The sequence below is a fragment of the Delphinapterus leucas genome, chromosome 1 (genome assembly GCF_059928025.1).
Source record: "Delphinapterus leucas isolate spDelLeu-1000000601 "Yukka" chromosome 1, BTC_Dleu_Yukka2, whole genome shotgun sequence".
In the NCBI taxonomy this organism is placed as follows: Eukaryota; Metazoa; Chordata; class Mammalia; order Artiodactyla; family Monodontidae; genus Delphinapterus; species Delphinapterus leucas.
Genome location: NC_143129.1, coordinates 83,786,374 through 83,808,278, shown reverse-complemented (window position 1 = coordinate 83,808,278; position 21,905 = coordinate 83,786,374). Strand labels below are relative to the sequence as shown.

At 45.8% G+C, this 21,905-nt stretch overlaps 1 protein-coding gene and 1 pseudogene across 5 annotated transcripts in view; one reads left to right on the top strand and one right to left on the bottom strand.

Annotated features, from left to right (window-relative positions):
• Positions 1-17,041, bottom strand: part of ACP6 (acid phosphatase 6, lysophosphatidic) — a 31,444-nt gene extending 14,403 nt beyond the window's left edge. For 3 of the 5 annotated variants that reach the window (XM_089916830.1, XM_089916829.1, XM_089916834.1), the window contains exons 1-8: positions 16,427-17,041; positions 9,378-9,506; positions 9,129-9,259; positions 8,467-8,546; positions 5,243-5,330; positions 4,257-4,389; positions 2,920-3,020; positions 700-795 (exon numbers count right to left, since the gene is read on the bottom strand). In XM_089916830.1, coding sequence (XP_089772956.1) covers positions 700-795; positions 2,920-3,020; positions 4,257-4,389; positions 5,243-5,330; positions 8,467-8,546; positions 9,129-9,259; positions 9,378-9,506; positions 16,427-16,624 — 956 coding nt within the window. In that variant the 5' untranslated portion in view covers positions 16,625-17,041. Of the gene's footprint in view, positions 1-699; positions 796-2,919; positions 3,021-4,256; positions 4,390-5,242; positions 5,331-8,466; positions 8,547-9,128; positions 9,260-9,377; positions 9,507-16,122; positions 16,372-16,426 lie in introns of those variants that run through there. The other 2 variants (XM_022583899.3, XM_089916840.1) reach the window with 2 other exon arrangements.
• The window catches only part of LOC111179944 (uncharacterized), a 67,663-nt pseudogene continuing 62,380 nt past the window's right edge, over positions 16,623-21,905 (top strand).

Sequence of the window (21,905 nt, the reverse complement as noted above, 5' to 3'; positions counted from 1 at the left end):
AACTACGTACAATTCTTTCTCTCAAGAAGGCAGTCTACAACAGTCCTTCTCCAATATTAGGGTGCTTACAAACCACCTGGGTGTCTTGTTAAAATGCAGATTCTGATTCAGTGGGTCAGGCTGGGGCCAGAAACTCTAACAACCCCAGGTGACAGTGAAGCTGTTTATCTGCAGACCACACTTTGCTTAGCAAGTGCCCAGGACACATAACATTCCAAATCCATGGTCCCTAACCTGGGGTTCCGGGCACTCCGAAAGTGGCAGTGGACGTTCACAAGCCACTTCCAACATTTTTAAATGCCCAGTAGATATCCTACCTTCCTGTATACTCAGTGAAGGTGTTCAAACAATCCATTAAGCAATTATCCGTGTTTGGGGCTATTATAATACCGAATCCGTGTGATGTCCTAATTAGCTACTCCATTGGACACATGTTCAATTAGTTAAAAAAAAAAAATAAATTTAGGGTTCTTTTTTACTAAAATAAAATTTCCGAACATGGTAGGACAGGTGTGGCAGGAAGAAAGGTAGAAATGTTGTGAATGTCTCTGGGACACGTGGCCTCTTAAACATCTACTTTCAGCCTCCTTCTTGCCCTCCTAGAACCTGGGTTCTCTCCCTGCAGCCAGACGCCACCCCGCCCCCACCCCCACCCCCACTGCCCCCAGCCACACCAAGCTGAGCTGCTGGGCCAGGTACCTGGTCTTGCCGGGCGGGGTGGCAGGGTCCACGACTTTCAGCAGGTTGCTTTCCAGAATGTGGAGGAATTGGCCCACTGCCATCTGAAGGCTTTCCCTATGGCGAGTAAACAATATTTAAGTACCCAGCGGGCACCTGGCACACAAGGGATGCAGGCTAGTTCTGCCCCCTTGAACCTCATGAGCCCAATGAGACAGAGCTGAGAAAAGACAAGGGATGCATGAGGGACAGTGACAGGCGGTAAGGAGAAAAACAGCGCTGCCACAAGTCTGAGGGCTCTCTGTGCGCAAAGACTGCCAACAATAACAGCAGCAGGATATAGACCTGGTAAGAACACAGCTGAGACAGGATAAGTCATGGAGAACCAGGCCTTCATGGTTAAAAGAACAAAACTGGGAAGGACACGGTGTAATGAATTCCAGGAATTCCAGAAGGCCTTTAGAAAAGCCATCCAAAGGAACTGCCTAAACTACACTTCCTACGCTTCTTTGGAATTTAGACCATAAGGACTTTTCTTATTTATTTAACAAGAAGTTCAACACTAGTGCCCCCAGGCTTGGCACTGTGGCTCCACCACTTTCATTCTCAGGACTGTCAACCTCATGATCACAAGGTGGTGCCTCTACTCAAAGCACTTCTTCTCACAGTAGCAAACAAAGCTGAAAGATGGGGGCTAGTAAGTAGCAAAAAGGCTTGGTTTGGGTGCCTCACACTTTTTACCAAAGAGGAAAAGAAAACCTCTTCCAGAATTCCCAGAACCCAATCACTGACAAAAGGAAACGGGGTTGCCATGATTGGCTTAGACCAATCTTTACTCAGGGTGACTGGGTAAATGGCCACATTTATAAATCAAGGAAAGTTGAAGCAATAGCTGAGGAGTATGCAAATACGCTTTCCAGAAGAATGTGTGCAGGCCAAGCCAAGTTGGATGGCACTGTGAAGTTGTAACCATTTGTCCTTGAAGAAACATCAGTTTTATGAAACCAGGGCTAACGGAAAGGAGAATGGATCAGGTCTTGTGTGAGACGCTTTACACCAGGAGAAAGCAAACTATGGCCATGGGCCAAATCCAACCCACCTGCCTGTTTTTGTAAATGGAGTTTTATTGGAACACAGTTGTGCCCATTTGTTTGCGTATGATCTATGGCTGCTTTCACGCTACACGGGCTGAGATGAGCGGATGCAACGGACAATACACGGGCCGCAAAGCTATATTTACTAAATATGTGTGTATGTGTTGGTGGAGGGGAAGGCAGTGAGTGACAATTTAGGCCCAGTGGGGCCACTTCAGGAAAAGATGAAGGAAGGAGACAAGTCACAGGGAGTGGCAGCAAGCTGAGTGGCGCGACTGGAGCCTTTCAGATGCCCGAGGCAAGTGCAAAGTGGACACACTGACTCTGTGTGGGAGAAAAGCAGGCAGAGGCTCCTATGCTTATGCAAGACCAAGCAAATTCTTGAAATGTTAGCTGCTTTTTCCTCCCACTCATCTTCCCCAGGACTGTTCCTCTACTTCCCATCTCCCCTCTCTACCAAGTCACCTATTCTGAGGACAAGCTGAATGCTTTGAACCAATCACAGAAAGGTGTTTTTTGAAATTTGGTAAGAGAGGCATTCCCCATTCTGGTAGTCAGGAAATATGTCTTCTAAAAACAGAGCCCTAAGTACCAGTAAAATAGAGAAAACACAGGACTGGCGGTCAGAAGATCTGGGTTCAAGTCCCGCCTCTGCCACTTGCTAGCTGAGCCTGGGCAAGGTAGCCCACATCTCTCAGGTCCAGTTTCTCCATCTCTAAAGCGAGGACTTGGGACTTGTCAGGGATAATGACACCCACCTCACAGCGAGAACAGGAAGGTGCTTTGTAAATTGTAATGTGATGAATAAAGTAGCAATAATGATTCTTCCTTCAGCATCCCCGCCACCCCAATCTTTTGAAACTTAAAGCAAAGGAAAAAGTCAGTGATTAAGAGAAATCCAGTCGAGTGGTGGCTCCCGGGTCTGTGTAACAGTGAATGGAAGCACTAGGTCACTAGTCCCAGCTCTGGAAATGTAAGGACCTAGGGCCGAGTCCATTCAGAAGGCCAGGAGAATGGGGTGATCTCGGCCTCTGCACACAGAGACGCCAGCTAACAAGTGTGAGCAGGCCTGATGAGCCCCCTTCCCCACACACTGGGAGGTATGACCGAGCGTGACTTTATGCCAGCAGCTGAAGAGGCTCCTTACCTGTCTTCCCTTTGCAGGATGTACAAGGCTGTGTCCACCGCTCTCTGCTCAATCATCCATGCAAACCTCTTCAGCGTGGGGCAGCTCGGGAGGCTGTGCACCTGAAAGGTCCAAGGTACAGTTTTTGAAGGAAATGCTTCTCATCCACTGAGCCTGGCAGCCAGTCAGCTTCCATGGAGCCCTAGGGGCCTGTCTTCTCCTGGGGAGAGCCTTAACAGCTCAAAAATCTATGTCCCCAAGGCCTGTCGGAAGCTATTCCTCGAGATCTAAAGGCCCAGGAAAAAAAATTGTTTTTCCTTTTTCTGATACTCCTCATCTACCCCAAAGTAAAAAAAATTTGTATTTTCTTAAGCTAAAAAAAAACCAAAAAATTGAATAGAATACAAGGCAAGGAATTCATAAATTTCTACTTGGCCTTCATTTTCCCCAAGATGATTTCTAAAAAGTATGCCATATAAATATGTTATGTATGCAAACTCTTGGTTATTAAACTTAAACCTATTTTACACATAAGCACAAGGTGCATTTCTGCCTTCAGGGCACACCATCATCTTCACAAGAGAAGGAAGGAAGATCCAGGCTATACTGCCTTTGGGTGTCCGACTTTTTTTTTTTTTTTTTTTGCGGTACACGGGCCTCTCACTGCTGCGGCCTCTCCCGTTGCAGAGCACAGGCTCCGGACGCACAAGCTCAGCGGCCATGGCTCACGGGCCCAGCCGCTCCGCAGCATGTGGGATCTTCCCGGACTGGGGCACGAACCCCTGTCCCCTGCATCGGCAGGCGGACTCTCAACCACTGCGCCACCAGGAAAGCCCGGGTTTCCGACTTTTGAATCTAGGACAGCATTTCCTATTGTGCGGTCTTCAGTATTTATTAGATAAGAAAGATTCTATGGCTAAACAAGTTTGAGAAAAACAGACTTAAGGATGAACCAACTTTCTTTACTACAGGCTTCTCAGATTCTTTAACATGCTGACGTGTGTATAGACTCTCCAACAATAAAGAGGGACTCCAAAATTTTTAGACAATAATCTCTCCCTACCATCACCCACCCCACCCCTGCCTGCCCACGTAATACACACTCACATCATGAGCATTCTGGTGAATGTGCTTTAAGAAACTCTGGTTGAGAGTTAAATGTCTGGGCTCCCAACCCAGTAAGGGGTCCTCCTTGATTGTTCCCTATCCCTCAGTTCCCACGTCCATTCTGTCTGCAAGTCCTATCACAGCTGCCTCCAAGCCAGGAGCTCTCCACCCAGTTCTAACTCAGAAGGCAGCCCACCAAGCCTCCCCCAGGGTCCCCCACCCCCAGGGCCCGAGGAGGACAGCCAGCCCACCTGCTCAGCAGCCATGTTGTCCAGGAGGATGAGGAAGTCCACTCCATCGCTACTGGCAATGCCCATCCCTTCCTTCACCTTCTTCAAATCCTCTGAGATCCCTGGCTGCAAAGAAGCAGCCTGCCTCCGGCCTCTGCCAAAGAATAAAAAGTTACTCCTTATATTTCATCATACTGTATAGTGATTAACAGTTGACAAAGTATATCTCATTCTTCATTTGGGATCTCATTTAACCTTCAACGACGACTCACTGGGGTTAGCTAGTATTATTGCCATGGTATAGATGAATAAACTAAGACTCTATGAGGTCAAATGACTTGTAAAAGGAAGTTAGTATGTACCAGGACTAGAATAATAACCTGGATTTTCCAAATCCCACTCTAGCATTATCAAAAACAATGCAAGCATGGCCAGGTCTGCTTGAAAACAGCATTCTCCTTCTTCTGGGGGAACACATACTACATAGTTTTAGTGCAGACCAGAAATACCTGAAAACTGCAAAGTGCCATCAGCCCAAACCAATCTATCCTACACGGCAGAACGTTGGTAAGAAAAAGGGAAGCTGTGTCTTCTTCTGCTCGTCCATCTGGATTTGCAGTTTGATGACTGACTTACTCATCTTTATTTAATCATCTTTTCTGTAAGGTTCTTCATCTGCCCCATCTGAGAGCATTGAAGGATTGAAGAGAGGATAATGCTTGGCAAACGGCAAAGCCCCACTCATGGCTGTATACACCATCTTTCCAGCCCAGCACGTGGCTCTCCCCAGGCATCCTGTACCTTCACTATTAGCCTGTCACTGTGAGTAAGAGCTGCCTCACTTCCTGGACAGTTGATGGCAGACCTGAGCTTAATGCAATCTCTTTCATTCCTTATCCACCAGCAAGGCCAGCCTGGGCAGGCCCTCAGTTCAGGGAGCGCCTGCCAGCTAAGGCGGTAAAACACTGCCTGTTCACCCCTGGTGAGCAAGAATCAGGGGCAGTTACCTGGTTCTTTCCCGGAGCCTCTGGCAGTTTTGGTAGTTGGGGTACAAGACTTCAGAGCTTGCTTCATCAGTGTGGATGATGATGGGTCCTGGAAGGAATGTGGGAAGCACAGGTGGGAAGAGGCTTCAGCTTGTTCTTCCCAGCAGCTCCACCCCCTTCTTCTTCTCTCTGTCTATACAGACGGAGCTGCTCCCAGAGGCAGATCATCCCCTTAAGGACAGTGAATGCCTTCAACATGCCCTGGCCTTGCCAACAGGAGCTCTGCTGCGGTCTGAGCAATGGAGAAAGCAGTAGCAGCCTTGCTTTGTTCAGCACAACCTCTCCTGCTGGGCCACCTATAGCCGAGAGCAGGTACAGGTGCCGATCAGACTGGCACGTCCATGGCCCAGTCCAAAAAACGTCGCCTCGAGGTACCACCAGTACCTGGGGATTCTAATAAAGAATGCGTCCTCCCTCACTTTATCAGAACTAGGTGACATTCTTGCTTCCCAAAGTCCGATCCTATAGGCCAATATGGTGACTGACATGACAATCTGAGAAGGGTGGCCACAGGGTCACAAATTCTCTCAGACCCTATGGCCTTACCCAAAAGAAAACCCAGGCTTCCAGATGAACTACCAGGAACCAAAGACTAGACTACAGTGTTTCCTACAGACCTCGCAGCAGCTTGCTCCTGTCCAGAGCTCACGAGTACCCTTGTCCCGTCCAACGATGCCCAAGAAAAGTGCTCTAACACCTTCCCATGCTTTGCTCTGTGCCAGAGATGGCAATGGCCTGTGGTAGCGCCCTGTTCTACCCAGCTCAAGCCTCACCTTCTCTGATGGCAGAGAAGCTTTTTGGAATTCACTGAGGTCAATCCATGGAGTGATTAGGTGAATCTAAACCCCAAAGAGCTATTATTTCCGAACAAATTATTGATAGCCAAAACCTCAGTATTTAACAGTAGCCTATGGTGACTTGAGTAGAATACCAGTATTCAGACACACTTTGTTGGTCTGGACAGAAAAAGCAAATCAGACTGAAAGTCATGAGTTTAGGCCTGAATCTATAACGAACCAGTAGGATGGCCCTGGGAAGTCACTTCCCTTCTCTGGGGCTCATGTGTAAATTGAAGGGATGAGACTAGTATCAGCAATTTTCAATTGTTTCTAAAGCAGTGGAAGCTTTTTTCTCCCACTATTAGATAAGGTAATAAAAGAAAAGGTGCTGATGGCTTCAAGGTAGGGGTCCAAAGTATAGTCTACCTGCATGCCCCAACCCCCTCCTTTTCTGTAGTTTCTGACCCCTCTGAAGAATCCTGGGGTTCCACAGGAAACGTTGTAAAAAAGAATAGACCAAATGATCAGAGGCCCTCTCCAGATATACATGTTTTCTGAGAAGCAGGAGAGCACAAGAGCGAAGAGTATGGATTGTGAAGCCAGACTGCCAGCGTTTAAATCCCAGCTCCTCCATTTACCTCCATTTACCAGCGTTTAAATCCCAGCTCCTCCATTTACCAACTTACTATCTGTTCCTCAGATAGTCATTTAGCCTCTCTGTGCCTTAGTTCTCTTATCTGTAAAATGGGGATAATGTTACCTACCTCACAGGGTTATCACAAGAATTAAACAAGTTAATATCCGCAAAGCTCTTAGAACAATATCTGATGTATAGTAAGTCCTTTAAATGTGAGAATAATAGTAACTATGATTTAAACCTCTAATTAACACATGATAATTCCTACCTGGTACCCGACATTAGTGTCTGGATAATGGACCTACAGTTTATGATAAGTAAGGCACATTTGAGTTGGCACTCAGATACGCATTGAATGAATGAAAGACAAAACGGTGCAGACCAACACCTTCCAGCTTCCCCCCACCAGCCTGATTCTCTGTAGTTTACTCAAAACCTTCTGGGCCTTCTCTAGGATTTTACTCTTGAAACAATATCCCAAAGTTGCACCACTTCCACCAATGGTAGCACCTTGTGGGGTTCTTAGGTCTATTCAAATCCCTTGATACTGGCCAAGGCATGGAAGTAGCTGTGACAGGAGTCAGACTGGACTGTGAGGATGTCTGGGTCCAGTGCAGGGAGCGGCTACCCAGGCAGACACACCAGAGGCTGGTGATGATACCACTTCCTTCCTTGCACCAAGAAACCCCTTTCCTACCTCAGTTACACTTTAGGTGGTTCTGAGGAGAGGACATTTGCCTTTTAGAAGCTGAGCAAGTGAACAGCTTTCAGAAGGCCAGGCACTACGGATTATTCCTAAACTCAGGGGCTCCCAAGAGGTAAGGAGCAGCCCATCCTGTTTGCTTTATGTTACTTAGGCTTGCTGTTTGTGTTCAGCCAGCTTCAGCCAGAATTAGCAGCAGTACCCAAGCCAGCTGGGGGCAAGGCCAGCCTCCTTTGGCCTGGAGGTTCTGTATTTTACACACTTTTTAAAAGCCTGATGGAAGTTTTATCTCTATTTGAGATACTGCTACAGAAGCTAAAGAAAATAACAAGAACCTCTGCCTTATGGCATCGTTTTGGTATTTTAATATTGGTGAGGTCATGATGATCTGAAACTCAGACCAGCAGTTAAATGTAAATTTCAACCAATTACAAATGACAAGATATGGCTTCATTTGATAGTCAAAGGGCCTCAACACATGAGATCCATAAAGGAAAATACTAAATGTAGTTCTTGGTGGTGAAAAGGTTGAGAACTGCTAGCTGTGCTCATTCACTGGCTGAACAGGTCAAAACCCAAACTCGACAGATTTTCTTAACTAGGAAAGGCGGTACGGAATACTGTTAATACCATCTGGGTCATGCTGTGGATTATCACCAAGATCAGGGCAGTAGCAGCAGACCCAGGTCCCAGCAAAGTGTCCCTCCTGCCCTCCTTCCTTTTCAGCAGCGTCTCTACTAAACAAAAAGGCCCCAGTACTGTTCACAAGACCTGGCTGGGGCTGCCTCATGCAGCTTGTGTAGATGCTTGAGAGAAAAAGTCAGGAGCCAGAGGCGCATCAGAGCAGCTGACGCATTGCTGCAGGTGTGCAGGTCAGGCTGACAAGGGCAGCAGCAGGCCAGACAGGGAGGGGCCTGCCAGAGGAGTAGGTACACCATGGAAGCTACCTGAGCAGGAGGAGAGAGACCAAGGGGACAGATACCAAGAAAGAGAGAGCGGGACTTTGGAAGTGAGAAGAAAAGGCTCCTCAGGGACAGGGGCTGACTCGTAGAGCCCAAACTCAAACCTTCTTTCTGACATTGGAAAAGCCCAGCCAGCAAACACCGGGTAGACTCCAGATTCCGATATATGTTAGTGGAACGAATGCTGGGAAAAAAACCAAAAAGGTAGATTAACTCATAAAAGGAAGATTCATATGTACACTCCACCTTATTCCACAGAGCAGCTGGGAGGCTTTCAAGACTACATAAGGGGAGCTATAGGGCAGGGAAGTATCCTTTATCTCTCTGTGGGATGGCTGCCCAAGGGACCTGAAGGCCAATGAATGTGACCTCCGGTGACCACTTGTTCACTGAATCCTACTGTACTAGGGTAACTGCTCCCAGACTACCTTGGACGTTCTAACAGGGGAGAGCAGCTTCTCGTCTACCCTTGACCGGGAGAATGGTCCTCCTCTATCGGGGAAGGTCGTCCTCTTCGACCGAGTGTGCAGCTTCGGGAGGGACACACATGGAGAGGTGGGAGAGGAAGGGGACACCCGCCTAGCCAGCCAGGTCAGCAGAATCAAACCCTGGCGATCAATGGGATGACAGATGTCACAGCCAGATCGACCACACATCCCCCCAGACTACCTTGGATGAGAGTGGGAACCACCTGGGGCATCAGGGCAGGTTTTCTCACGCTCAGGACCTTACATTGGGTGCAACATCCCTTTTTCAAGTGACTCACAAGACCTCCAGTGGGTTGAAGGTTGGCGAAAGAAAGGGGATGTCCTCCACGTAGTTCTTCCTCAGCCTCTCTCCCAGGGCAAACATCTGCTGCATGCCCACCTTGGTCAGCTGTCCGGCAAACATGCCCCCCTGAGGTGGGGGAGGAAGGAGAGGAGAATGAAAACACCTGGTGGCCTGCTAACCTCAGGCCAGAGCAGACCATCACAGCTCTGCAGGCGGCTTCCCAGAGCAGGGAAGCATCGCTCACCTTCAGCGTGGTCTCGTGGTACTGAGAGTCGAAAGGAGAATGTGGTTTCGGGCCACCAGCTAGATTGGTGACTGTGTAATCAAACCGAGTTTGGGGTGGAACCTCTAGTAGCTGGGGTTTCCACTCTACCTGTTGTGACCACAAAAAACAACATATTGTTTAAAAAGGTTCTTGAAACTTAAGAGCATTGATATCCAGCAGCACATAGCTAGAATCACACTGACACTAGACAAGCAACCTTCCAATGGGAAGGAAGGAAAGAAACTTTAACTCCAGCTCCAATTAAGGGAAGAAAAGACTGCGACTTATTATTCCAGGTGTCCGCAGCCCAAGTCCTGTTATTGCTACACCAGTGCTCACTGTTACGGTATTGCTCTGGCACTAAGCCCAGACTGAAGTAAAGGGGAGAAGCAGCCAGAGTGCCGTGGCGAATGAATGAATGAACTAATGATGGAATAAGTGAATGAATATGATATAATCTCAGTGACCGTATACTTAAGAATTTTTAAGAAATCAACCTGCAGGCTTTTATGGCCCTTCCTTAAGGACTCTTGTAACTACTACGTATTTCCCTTCCTTTCATCCAACTTCTCAAATAAGTAGCTGCCCCCTAAAAAACCTTCACTTCTTCACCATCTTCCTTTATTCCTTGCAGTCTGGCTCCTGCCCCAACTGTACTGATTTTCAAAACATAACAAGTAGTCAGAGGCCTCACAGCTCCAACTGCCAACTGCCCATAAAATTCTTACATGCACTGAGTCCCATGTGATGCCTTAAATTTTAAAAACAAAAGTCTTTTCTTCTAATCCCATATACCAGCCCCTCTTCCCAACTGACTATGATTCTCAAGGCTACCCCAATCCTCCTAGTTGCCAAGACTCAAACCTCTGACTCACCCCACTGCTCCCCCATCCCCACCCCAGACCCTGTGGATCACTGGCTAGAAAAAATGTTACTCCCACTGGTCCTTCTTTTATCTTATTCTTAGAGTATAAAACCTTATTACCTCAGGCAAAGTCCTGTGACAGGCTCTCTCCCTCCCACCCCCCAAACCATATATACATAACCACCCAATTAATCTTGCTAGGCCACTCTCATCATATCAATAGCTTTTTCCTAATGTTCCAAGAGAGAAGCGTCTGCCTTTCAGGACTTTTGGCCCAGCCTCTGTCCCCAGCTGTACTGCCACTACGCCTCTCTCTTCCCCTACCCAGGCCAGACCATACCCACTGCTTCCTCTACATCTTCTTTCAGCTTGCTTCCCTTGCTCGGAGGGACTCCTGTCCGTCTCTGTCCATCCAGCTTCTCTCCAAGGTTCAATGACAGCTCAAGCCTTACCTCCCCAGCTGTGACTGCGCCAGCTTTCAGTGGTTGTCTTCTTATCCGAATTCCTACAGCACTTACAGTATATAACTCAATTTCTTACTGCTTCATTTTGTTTTAAAACTAACTTTTGAAAACCTACGATGTCACACAGCATTGTATTTATCTTGGTGCCTCCCAGAAATATCCCAGGAGACGGCTACTGGGAGTCCCAGGTCCATTCTTCCAAAAGGCATTGTCTCAGCCTCACCTGCACCCGGTATCCAAACACCTGAGCCTCTTCCCCTGCTGGTGCTACAGCAACTGATATCAGAAGATTGGGTGTTCAGAGCCGAGACCTTCTTCCTACAATCTTTTGATCACTGTTCCTCCTTTCAAAGTTCTAACACTATAACTTCCCTTCATAAAACCCTTCAAGGGCTCATAGCTGCATGATGGCCCCTGCCTCTCTCTCTTCACCAATTCTTCCCTGCCCTACACACTTCTTCTCTAGCCACACAACTCTGTTGCCTAGAACACCATCCCCACACCTCCTGGCCTTTCAACCTCATGTTCCTTCTGCCTGGAATTTTCTTTTCCCTTTCGTCTGGAAAGACTTCTGTTCATTCCACAAAACAGCTTAAATGTTGCCAGAAGCTGTGACCTTGGGCCTGTGCTCTCACAGCAGCCTCAGTGGATCTTTTTGGTAGCCTTTGCCAAACTGTATTAGACAAGTCCCTTTACTAGTCTGTCCTGCTCAGCAGACTTAGCTCCTGAGAGCAGAGCCTGTGTCATCTATTGACCTCTGCATTTTGGATGTCCAACAAAGGGCCTGGCACACAGTAGGCATAATTAACAGCTCCAACAGGGAATTCCCTGGCAGTCCAGTGGTTAGGACTCTGTACTTCCACTGCAGGGGGCACAGGTTCCATCCCAGGTTGGGGACCTAAGATCCCACAAGCTGCGCGGCCAAGGGGGGAAAAAAATAGCTTCAACGATTTGTTAGATCCTGTGGAAGATACCAAGATTGAGATAACATGACCCTGCCTTTTTTGGATTTTCCGGTTAGTAGAGACAGCAAGCTATGTATGTAAATGATAGCAGAACTAAAATAGAAACTATGTGCTACAAGAAACCAGAGGAAGGCCATAGTAGTTCAAAGGCAAGACAGACCTTCTCTTCTGGCTGAGGATTCAGGAAAAGTTTCATGGAAGGAATGGTATTTGAAATGAATAGGATTTAGACAAGCAGAGACCAGACTTGAGAGTAAGAGGCAGGTAAGAAGAGAGGGTGGTATTCAGAATTCTAAGAATAGGTAGAAAGCTTGAGCAAAGCAGAGATGGGGAAGAATATATAGAGGAAAGAAGTGGCTTGGTTTGCCTGAATGTGGGAGTGGTTTTCAAACTTTTAAATTAGCAAATATCAGGTTGAGTTAGATTTGTATATTTAAAGGCAAAAACTGGAGTTCCTCTAGTTTAAGTAGGAGTGGGAATTCAGAACCCTAGCCACTCAGCATCCCCTTCGCCAGCAGGCTCCATAGAATAGTTTGAAAGCCATCAGTATAGATCACAATTGAAATGGAAAGACTCAACGCAGAAAAGCCAATTTCAAGATGTCTGCCATAGAGCTGGTGAGAGCCTAAGGCCTCATCTAAGGCAGCAGGAATAGAAGGGGTGGATCCAAGACTTTTGAGTCAAACCTGGCAAGTGAGTAGATAAAAGCTTTATTTGGAGGCTATATTGGTAGGTAAACAAGAAAGAATAAAGAGAAAATGACTTTGATTTTGAGTCTGGGTTCCTAAGGTGGTAAAGGGTAATGGAGGAACTCCTTGACTAAAACTAAGGCCAAGACAGAAGAATAGCTGACAAACTGAGTTCAGGTTTGTACGATTTAAGTTTCAGACACCTCCTTTGAGTTCCCAGCACTCCCCGCATATTCCTATAATTGGAATCTGTTTTGTCTCTCTCCTTCATCACATTGTAAACTCTTTTCTCTTTTACAGCTGAGATTGAATTATCCATCCTTGTAAGCCCAGTGTCTAAGCACAGGTCCTGATACCAGGTCCACAGGGCCCGCTCAGCCACACTACAAAACCTCCTCCTGTTAGGTGCATTCACCAAGAGAGGATCTCTGGTTTTCCTAGGAGATGACTCCTGAGTTCTAGGTGATGTCAAGTCTAGAGTACACATTTTCAAATTTTCAAGGATGGATGATACATGAGCTCCATACATGGTGTCCATCCCACATACACACTCTCATTCTCGTGCCTGCTTTTCAGCTTCGGAGTTAGTGGCAAAGACTAACTTTATAATTTTATTTATTTATACTCCATTTTCAAGAACTAACTTAAAGTAAGTGGTAGCAATACCTAAAATATAGTAAGATAAGCAATTCAAAGTAGACAAGAAAGACAAAAGCAAATGAGTATATAGGGACCAAAAATATGGATAGAGTAATAAGAGTTTCTCAAAAAAATACATGCCATGAAGATCCATATACTTACTGTAGGTGGGCCAAAAGAGTCAGCACTAAGCTTTCTGGCTTTTATGTACACGGAGAAACATGATCAGCTAGACAAGCTTAAAGATAAAAGCAAGGCAACTGTTCAGGAGAAGCACACCACTTCTCATGCTAACAGACAAATTCCTCCCAAGGGTCCTCATAAAGAGGATATAATGAACATCTTTTCAGTAGTCACAGCAATGAGTTTTGTGGGATTGTTTCTCATTGTTCCCTCGACAGAGAATGATAGCATCTCACCAAAGCACATTTCCGTGAAGACAGTACTACACTGGGATCGATATGCTACATTCAGGTAAAAGAAAAAAAATCTACGTAAAAGTAAACAAGAACTTCCAGGTGTAGATTTTAGAATAAACTAATGATTTGAAACCTTGCACACTGCACAGTAGTATCACTGGGAAATTGTTTTAAAGTTACTGATGCCTGAGCCGCCTCCTGGGCTAATGACATCCAGATCTCCTGGGGATGGGGCCTCCGTTTTTTAAATGCTACCCAGTCCAGATAACTCTAAGGCTTCACCAGAGGAGCTTTTACCATATCTGGATGCTCTGGGTCAATTAAATCAGAATCTCTGGGAGACAGACGTAGGCATCAGTATTTTCTAAAGCTCCCCAGTTGAGTCCAAGGTCCCACCAAGGTTAAGAACCACCACTGCACAGGAATGAATGGATTGATTGGCACATCCTTTGTGTAATGCTTCCTGAAAACTGCTGCTCTTAGATGAGTTTTGAATAAGTATTAATCAACACTGATATTGACATTATCCTTCCGAGCTCATATACACTATCAAATAAATATGGACCCAAATGTCTTCATGAACAGTGGAGCTGGAATGGGTTGGACTTTATTTTATAAAAACTGAGGAATCTTCCTGGGTTGGGGGCTATTTTGCCATCATATAGAGAGGCGCTGAGGGAAATCCAAAAGTAGGGCCAAATTTATCTTTTGAAAGTGTACCTGGATCTAATCTAACAACCAGAAGAAATGGACAATCAAGTTCCAGAGTTTTATCTCCAGAGCACAGATACAACTTTTAGGAAGATAGGTTAATTCATCAGCCATTCAAGCCATAAGAAAACAACTCAGTAAAACAACTAGTTTTAAACAATGATATTTTCTGAGGATTTGTGTGATAACTGAATGGATTGACTTGTCACATAAGTTTATCTATAAACTAGTCAGAAGTCTGGAAATATCTACCAAAGGCAATTTTAGTTTTAGAATGTTGTCAAAGTCCTTTCTGACTATAATTAATAGCAGAGCCACAAAGATTAGAAAATCCCGATAACAACCTCTATTAAATTGGAGCTTGAAAAACAAAAAAACCTGAGAGAGAATATCCAGAAACAAGTTACAGGAGGCTGATGATACTTGCTCATAGCCTAAGTTGGACAAGAGTTGGTTCTACCCCTCGCTTTTATGCGCAAGACTTTATACAAGATAACCAAAGACGTTCAGTGCATCTGCCTAAAGTCTAGAGAATGTAAGCAGGCAAAAGAGGTAATGTGCCTTATCTAATTGCAAAATAACACCGAGGACTCAGATTCTCTATATTTTGTGGCTACAAAGACAGAAATTGAATGAAGCCGGCAGTCTACCTGAGCTACAACTGCCGCTTCCAGCATAAAGGCAGAAGATACCCATCACACATCCACTGGCTCAGGAGAAAGCCCTAAAAGAATCTAAATCTTTTTCTGGGTCCTTTAGGGAGCACATATACTGTCTGTAGGAGGTCCAGGCCTAGACATTCAGGCTTTTATTCACTGCCACCACTGACAACTTTGTCTTCTATTCTTGTATGTTATTTTCCATACAGCCTTTCTGTACCGAGAATAAATGGCGAAGAAAGGAGAGTACACAAGAGATGGGCTATGTACAAAACTATAAGGAAAACTTAGTGACCTAATATAAAAAGGTAAAGTAAGAGACTGAAAAAAAAGGTCAAAGTATACAAAAAAAGGAAAGAAAGAAAGAGAAGGAAAGGCATGGAATTCAGGCACCAGATAGAATGTGGTATAGCCATATAGAAAGGCTAACTAGAAATCTGATAATAGAATTAAATGCCTGACAAAATTTATTCATTTCTGTGGGAAGTGCTTTAGAGGTTTGATTTCATGTGTGGCCAGCTTTAAAAACTGGGTTTTCAGTTGTACAATGTGAGTTGTACAACCTTGAGGGTTTCTTAAAAGCAGCTATCACCATGAGTATGTCTAGTATCAGGTTTGGACATCCTGTTTAACCTGCTCCAACATCAACCTGGAGAATAGTAAGAATAGTAAGCACCCCACAGGTTAAGTTTGACACCTGGGTGCCTGGGGATTTCAGGTTTCCTATTTATCTTCACTAGGAAGACAGTTCTTTAATCACAGGCCTGCCTGCTATGAAAGGCCAGAGATCTTTACTGGCTCTCCCCAAGAATCAAATCCAGAAAGGGTAATCATTTTCAAAACTGACTACTTGTACTTTAATCATAATTATCCTGACCAAAACCAGGTAGATTTTAAGACATAAGCCACAAGACTGAACAATTAAAAATTATTCTTCCTACCTCAGATTCCTTCCACAATAGGTTTAGGAACCCAAAATAAAAAAGGAGAGCTCCAAGACACAGCACTTATTACCAAAAAAATCTTCAGGTTCTCAAATGGTATCCAGCAAACCCTGAGAGAAAGCTGCAGTAAATTCTGTTCCCAAAGGTATTAACCTCTGTTATGCACTGCGATCCCAGTTAGGGTGGTTCCTGGCACAAAGGTCCCTGCAACTCTTTGACAACCGCCAAAATGGTCACACATAAATGCACTACACCCTTGTACTCAAGTTCCCACAAATATTTATTAGAAATGCAGAATCTCAGGCCCTACCTCACGTCGGCAGAATCAGAATCTGCATTTTAACAAGATCCTAGGAGATTTATACGCACCATGGGAAGCACACTACTACTTCTAGCTGTGCTTCATCACAGTGCTTCATCACAGCCATCGGGGGGCGTAACTGGAAGTTTCCGGTCTGCCCTACAATCCAAGAGTCCGAGGGGTCTTGGGGGGTCAGGGGCGGGCACCAGGCCAGCACCTTTGCTCAAACTGTTTTCCCTTTGTCTGGACCCAGCCCGAACCCCCGCTCCGTGAGCGTAAAATTCCAAAGGTGGTGTGTGTTGGGGCGAAGAGCCCGTCCCGCCACTGGTTGGCCACACAGTCCTCGCCCCACCAGCCCCGCCGAACTCTCACCTGCTCCTCCCGCGGAAGCGCCTTGAGAGGGCTCCGCGCCCCGTGTCGAAACACGACTTGCACCATTTTCAGCTCCAGCAGGCTTCGGTCGACGGAATTCTGGTCGTCAGCCCCCCGCCGCTGGTGGAGGCAGTACGCCAGCGAGGTCAGGACGCCGACAGGGGCCCACATGCGCACCCTGAAGATCCGGGAGATCATGGGGGAAACCCCTCGGCTCCTCTCCGGGGTGAGGGTGCAGAAAGCGAATACAAGTACTCCGCGATCGACGGGGCTCAGCAGCCGCCCCCAAGTTCCCGGGAACCGGTGGGCGAGCACATCCACCCGCCCAAGCTGCGACCGCTGCGACTCCCAGCTGTGTAAGGGGACCCCGAGTGGGAGCGTGGGGGAAGAAGCGGAGGTGGGAGCAGCGATGACTCCCCGGGAGTTTTAACCAGTGTCGGGGTTGGCCTCTCCCGCCGCAGACTGGGAGGGGGAGCGGGGAGCTCAGCTCCTTATCCTTCGTCCTCTAGGGAACCTTAAACTTGGATTCCAAGTTCGGCCTCCAGCACTCTTGACGGGACAGGAACCTGCCCAGAGTTCCTGAGCGGCAGTGACTCCATTAACACAGATCACTCGGCTCCACTTTTTTATAAGCAAGCTCCCACCCACTTTCTCACCCACCCGGGGACCTGCCCCAAGCGGACCCGCGCAGAGGAGCACGGGAAAACGAGTCCCGCGGTGACTCCTCTCCGGAGGCTTTGAGTTGCGAGAACTACAACTCCCACAATGCCGCGCGCCGCCGGCCCTCCCCGGGAGGTATTACCCCGCCCCCGGCAGTGGGCCTAGCCCCTCAGGCCGGCAGGTTGGAAGTCTCCAGGAGCTGGCGGTCAGCGTGTGTAGGAGTGAGTCTGCGAGTTTGCCAAGCTGATTGGGTAGGCGACGTGAAGGCAGGGGGAGATAGAATTGGGTAGTGGAGCCGATTTATTTTGAGTCTACTGAGTGTAGAAGACTTCCTTGAAGTCCTGGAAGTTGGGGTTCCTGAATTAAGAGCCAAGTACCGTTTGCGAAGGGCGGCACTAGGCGCTTTATATTTAATTTTCATTTGCTGTCTCCCTTCTATGTTTAGAGGCTTAAATCGTTGCAAACGTATAGAACTTCAAGCTCATTGATGTGTTTATTTACATCCAGAATATTTCCTGTGGAAAAATCCAGGCTCTGCGTGCAGATGTCCCAGTGACTAAGCACCTTAGCTAAGCCTCAACCACCTGCTGGTCTGGTTTCTCATGAATATACAGCGGCCCCAAACCACTATTCCAGATCTTTGCAACAGGGCACAATGAAACCATCTGTGTCTATCTCAAGGCAAAGGTCAAGTTGTGAGGAGAGTCTGAATATGTTACATTAAAAAAAAACAAATTCAACAGTCAATTTGAAGATCTAATTGGCTTTATTCAACTATTCATGAATTGGGCAGCATCCCATCTAGCAACTAGAAGAATGCTGGGAGTGGTTGTACAAAATAGAAGGCTTTTAATAGGCAGGAGGGTGGGGCAAGAAGGTATTAAAAAAAGAAAAGATGGGTTCCCTTTCTGGGAAGCCCCCCCTCCCCCCGCAAGGGTTTTATCATGCAGATTGCCTCTTCTGGGGGTGGGAATGGGGGTTGATGGAGAGGGACCATGTGACAGGTTACCTTACTGGTGCTTAACCAGAAAATTCCATACTGGTCCCTTAACATTACATTTCTGGGGGAGGCAGAAACTGCAATTAGACATGGGTACTAAACCTAGATAATAAATCTAGGTTTGGTATCATGGACTTTAGCACTAGTGATGCCACTTTGGGCCTGTGGTTTTCTTTTTTAACACCATCCAACCAATTCTTTTATCATTCTAGATTCTGTCATTGAATCAAACTGGGCAAGATGTGAGGGCACCATACTTATGGAGTATGGCTCCTGACCTGAGTCTAAACTAGTTCACTAACCTAGAAAATTCTGAATGTCCTACTGTCAGGAAGGGTCAGTTTGGAACACTGCACATTGTCACAGTTTTCCCCCTGGCCTAGCCCATGGACTGACTTCTCAGAGTCTTACTGTGTGTCCTGATACTATTAAAAACTGAAAGCTGTTTTTTCTAGCTGAAGTAAGGTATCAGGAGCACCAGACAACTCAGCTTCGGAACCTGTGTAATGAAGTGTAACCTCAGTGGGGAAAGCTGTTCTCAGCAGTTGAGTGAAAACGTGGTATAACTTTAGTGCAGAAGGGCCCTGGTGCTTGAGCAGCTTCAGCAGTCCTGGTTGTGCTAGCACATCAGAGCAGCTTCAAGGCAATGTAATGTTGGCCTCTGGATGCCATTCCCTTCTGCATAATGGACAGGCCACCCTAGTCCACACCCTTACCCTGGCAGCCTCAGCACAGACTTGTCAGGCATCACGAGCAGCACCTTTGACATGGATGAGCCTGTGCTGCTGGGGTGCCCGTGTGTAGTTGAGGAGCAGTGCTGTGGCTGTCTTAGCAACAGATCTCTGCAGGAAGCCAGAGCAAGTGAGGTTGGAAAATGACAGATTCCATGTGGCACTGTTTGTCAGCACATGGGAGACAACACTTGGGAAGCCCTGTAAATATTTGGTGTGTTATGTATGGTGGTGCTTGTAGTGTTAGTAAATTGCAGTTTAAAAGAAAGGGTAGAAATCCTGAAATCATGCTCTGGGGCTGCAGAGTGGCAAGGGTTGGGGGTGGTAGGCCGTGGGGGACTGAGCAACTGATATTGTGACCTTGGCTTTACCATCAGGCAGGTTTGGCTTGGGAAATAAACCCTCTTCCCACCAAATTGTCCTCAGAGGGTTAGCTTTAATATTATGCCAAAACTCGGTTTGAATTATGAGATAAGAAACAACCACATTCACTGTTTTATCTCCAGTAGTGAACACAGTGCCTGAGTCATAAGTACTCCATAAATACTTGCGGAATGAAATTATAGAATATATCGTAGGAATGTTGTTGAGGACATTGTTCATTACATCACTTATTGCTCCCTATATAAATCGCCTCTGGAGAAATTTGTTTTAGTGTTAGCATTAGAACAAACATTAAAACATATGAAGATTACTTTTCTTTCGTTTTTGCCTTGGCTGATAGGAAGCTTGGAGCTTAATTTTAAACTTAACCACAGCAAGTATTTAGAACCTAATAGCTAGTGTAACTGTGATCTTTTCCTCCAGGATATCACCCTGGATTGGAAGGGGGCAAAACTGGAGAAAGGCCAGGCTGTTGCAGGCTTCCAGGTGTGAAACCTTTAGGAGGCAGAGTTAACAATAGAGAGTGAGAGGGAGGAAGGCGTCAAGGATGACTTCTTAGTTCCTGGGTCGGGCAACTTGCAGAGGATGCCTTTTACCGGAAGGAGGTTGAGCAGAAATTAGCAAGTTAATTTTGAATATGTACATTATGAGGTTACCTGTGAGGCATTTAAGTACAAATGCCCTCTAGATTTCATGGATCTGGAACTCAGAATAAATTTGGAGTAGGAATATATAGGTGAAACTCCTCCACGCATAGTTATTAATTGAAACAATAGGAGTGGTTAAGATTCCCAGGGTGAGTGAGTCGAGTAGGAGAGAAACAGGGGGCTAGGACAGGACTCTTGAGTGTTACGGAGCAAGGGCTCTCTGTGCAACGCGCATAGAGGCCAATACTATGGCACTGGCTTTTGAGAAAAGAGCTTTATCTTGAGGTCGACTGATAAGGAGGCGGGAGGCAAGGCTCTCAAACCTGTCTCCTTGACCTATGGTCGGGGCAAAGTTTAAGGGGTTAGAGAAATTTCAAACCTGGATGGTGATTGGTTAGTCTTGAATTAGTCCATATGAGCTACTCATGCTGCTGGAAGCCAGGTTTTTCTTATTGAAGGACTTCTCACTTTGCAAAGGGCTCTGGTGGCAACATTTCCGGAGGCAAGTCAGGTTTGTGGGTTCAAGCCCCACCCTAAGGGGGCCCATATAAAAGGTTACAGCTGCTGACGTACTCAAAGGATTAGAGTCCCAAACCCTGGGTTAGAGCCTGCGGTCTTTGGATTTCTCTGCTTGTCTGTGTTTGTCCGTGACTGTTTTATTTGTGAGGAATTGGCCAATAGGGTTAACTATTGGATGACTGCAGCAAGGCTTTACTGAATCTGCTTCCTGTCATTTTGCTCTGGTTATCCTGAGGAGAAAACACTTCCAAAATGGGGAATGTTAACAGTACCCCTGCTAATTTAACAGGCAGGGGGGGGAAAAGAAAAAAAAAACATGATCATATCAATCAGTCTAAGGAATAGAGTAAGCACAGTAAAAGTAATTAGGAAATATAAGGAGTAAAATCAGTGAAATGGGAGCTAGGAGAAATCATCAATTTCCAAATGGGAGGTCAGCATGGATTAAAAAGCAAAGCTTTGTGTCTTTAGAGTGATTTGAGGAAAGACAGATTAAAGAGAAAAAAAACAGGTGGGGCAATGTTATTAGACAAATAGATATTTTAGGAAGGTTGAGATTGTTAAGGTAGTAACAGGACAGTGATTTTACAATATATAATTACTTGCAGTTTAAATAAGAAATACAGTAGTCAAACTTGGCCTACATTTAGCCAACTGTAAAATAAAGCAAAAAATCTTCCAAAACACAAGCAAAACTTGACAAGAACATTTTTGAGAAAATAGCTCTTAAATACATCTAGAGAATGGCCTGAGAAGATTGAAGTATTTTGAAGATGGAGATAATGTTTCTAATGCAGATAATAACCAGAGTCATCTGGGTATAGATCTCTATCAGTAAGTTTGTGCTTTGTTCTGTTTGTACTTGTCCTTTCTGATAACAAGATGGTTCTTTTAGTGATGTGATTTTATTCTGTAATCTTTAATGTATTATGTTCTTGGTGTTCTATTTGAGTTCCTACTATATATGGTATACTGGAGTTATGAAAAAGAAGAAAATGATTTTCGTTTGTACCACTGCCTGGCCCAGTATTAACTGGGGTCAGGGGAAAATGGCGCAAGAATGGGTCTTCTAATTGTAGGACTATTTTACAATTAGACTTGGTTTGCAAAAGAGAGGAGAAATGGGACAAAATCAGCTTTATCCCTGTTTCTTACAAGGGAGGAGCCTTTTACAGTTAGACACATTTTAGTTTGTCTTCATTGAGAATTTTAACCCTCTTTTGTATGAGCCAAGCTATCAAGGAGCTAGCATTGAACTGCTTTTAAGTGTGTGTGTATGTGTGTGTGCGTGTATCACACACACACACATACTATTTTGAGCAATATAGTGAAGGAAATCTGGTCAGCCAGCTACAAAACTCAGACTTCAGGAAGGGCTTGTTTTTCTTCAGAGAAGGAACTCCCAGATGGAGAACATTGGCTGTCCTACCATCAGCTCTGCCTTGCACTGTGGTTACCAACTTTCTTCAGTTCAGGAGTAGGCAAGCACAGGTAGTGGGCTCACGACGTCTGACCTCGACTACTTTTTCTAAGTTATT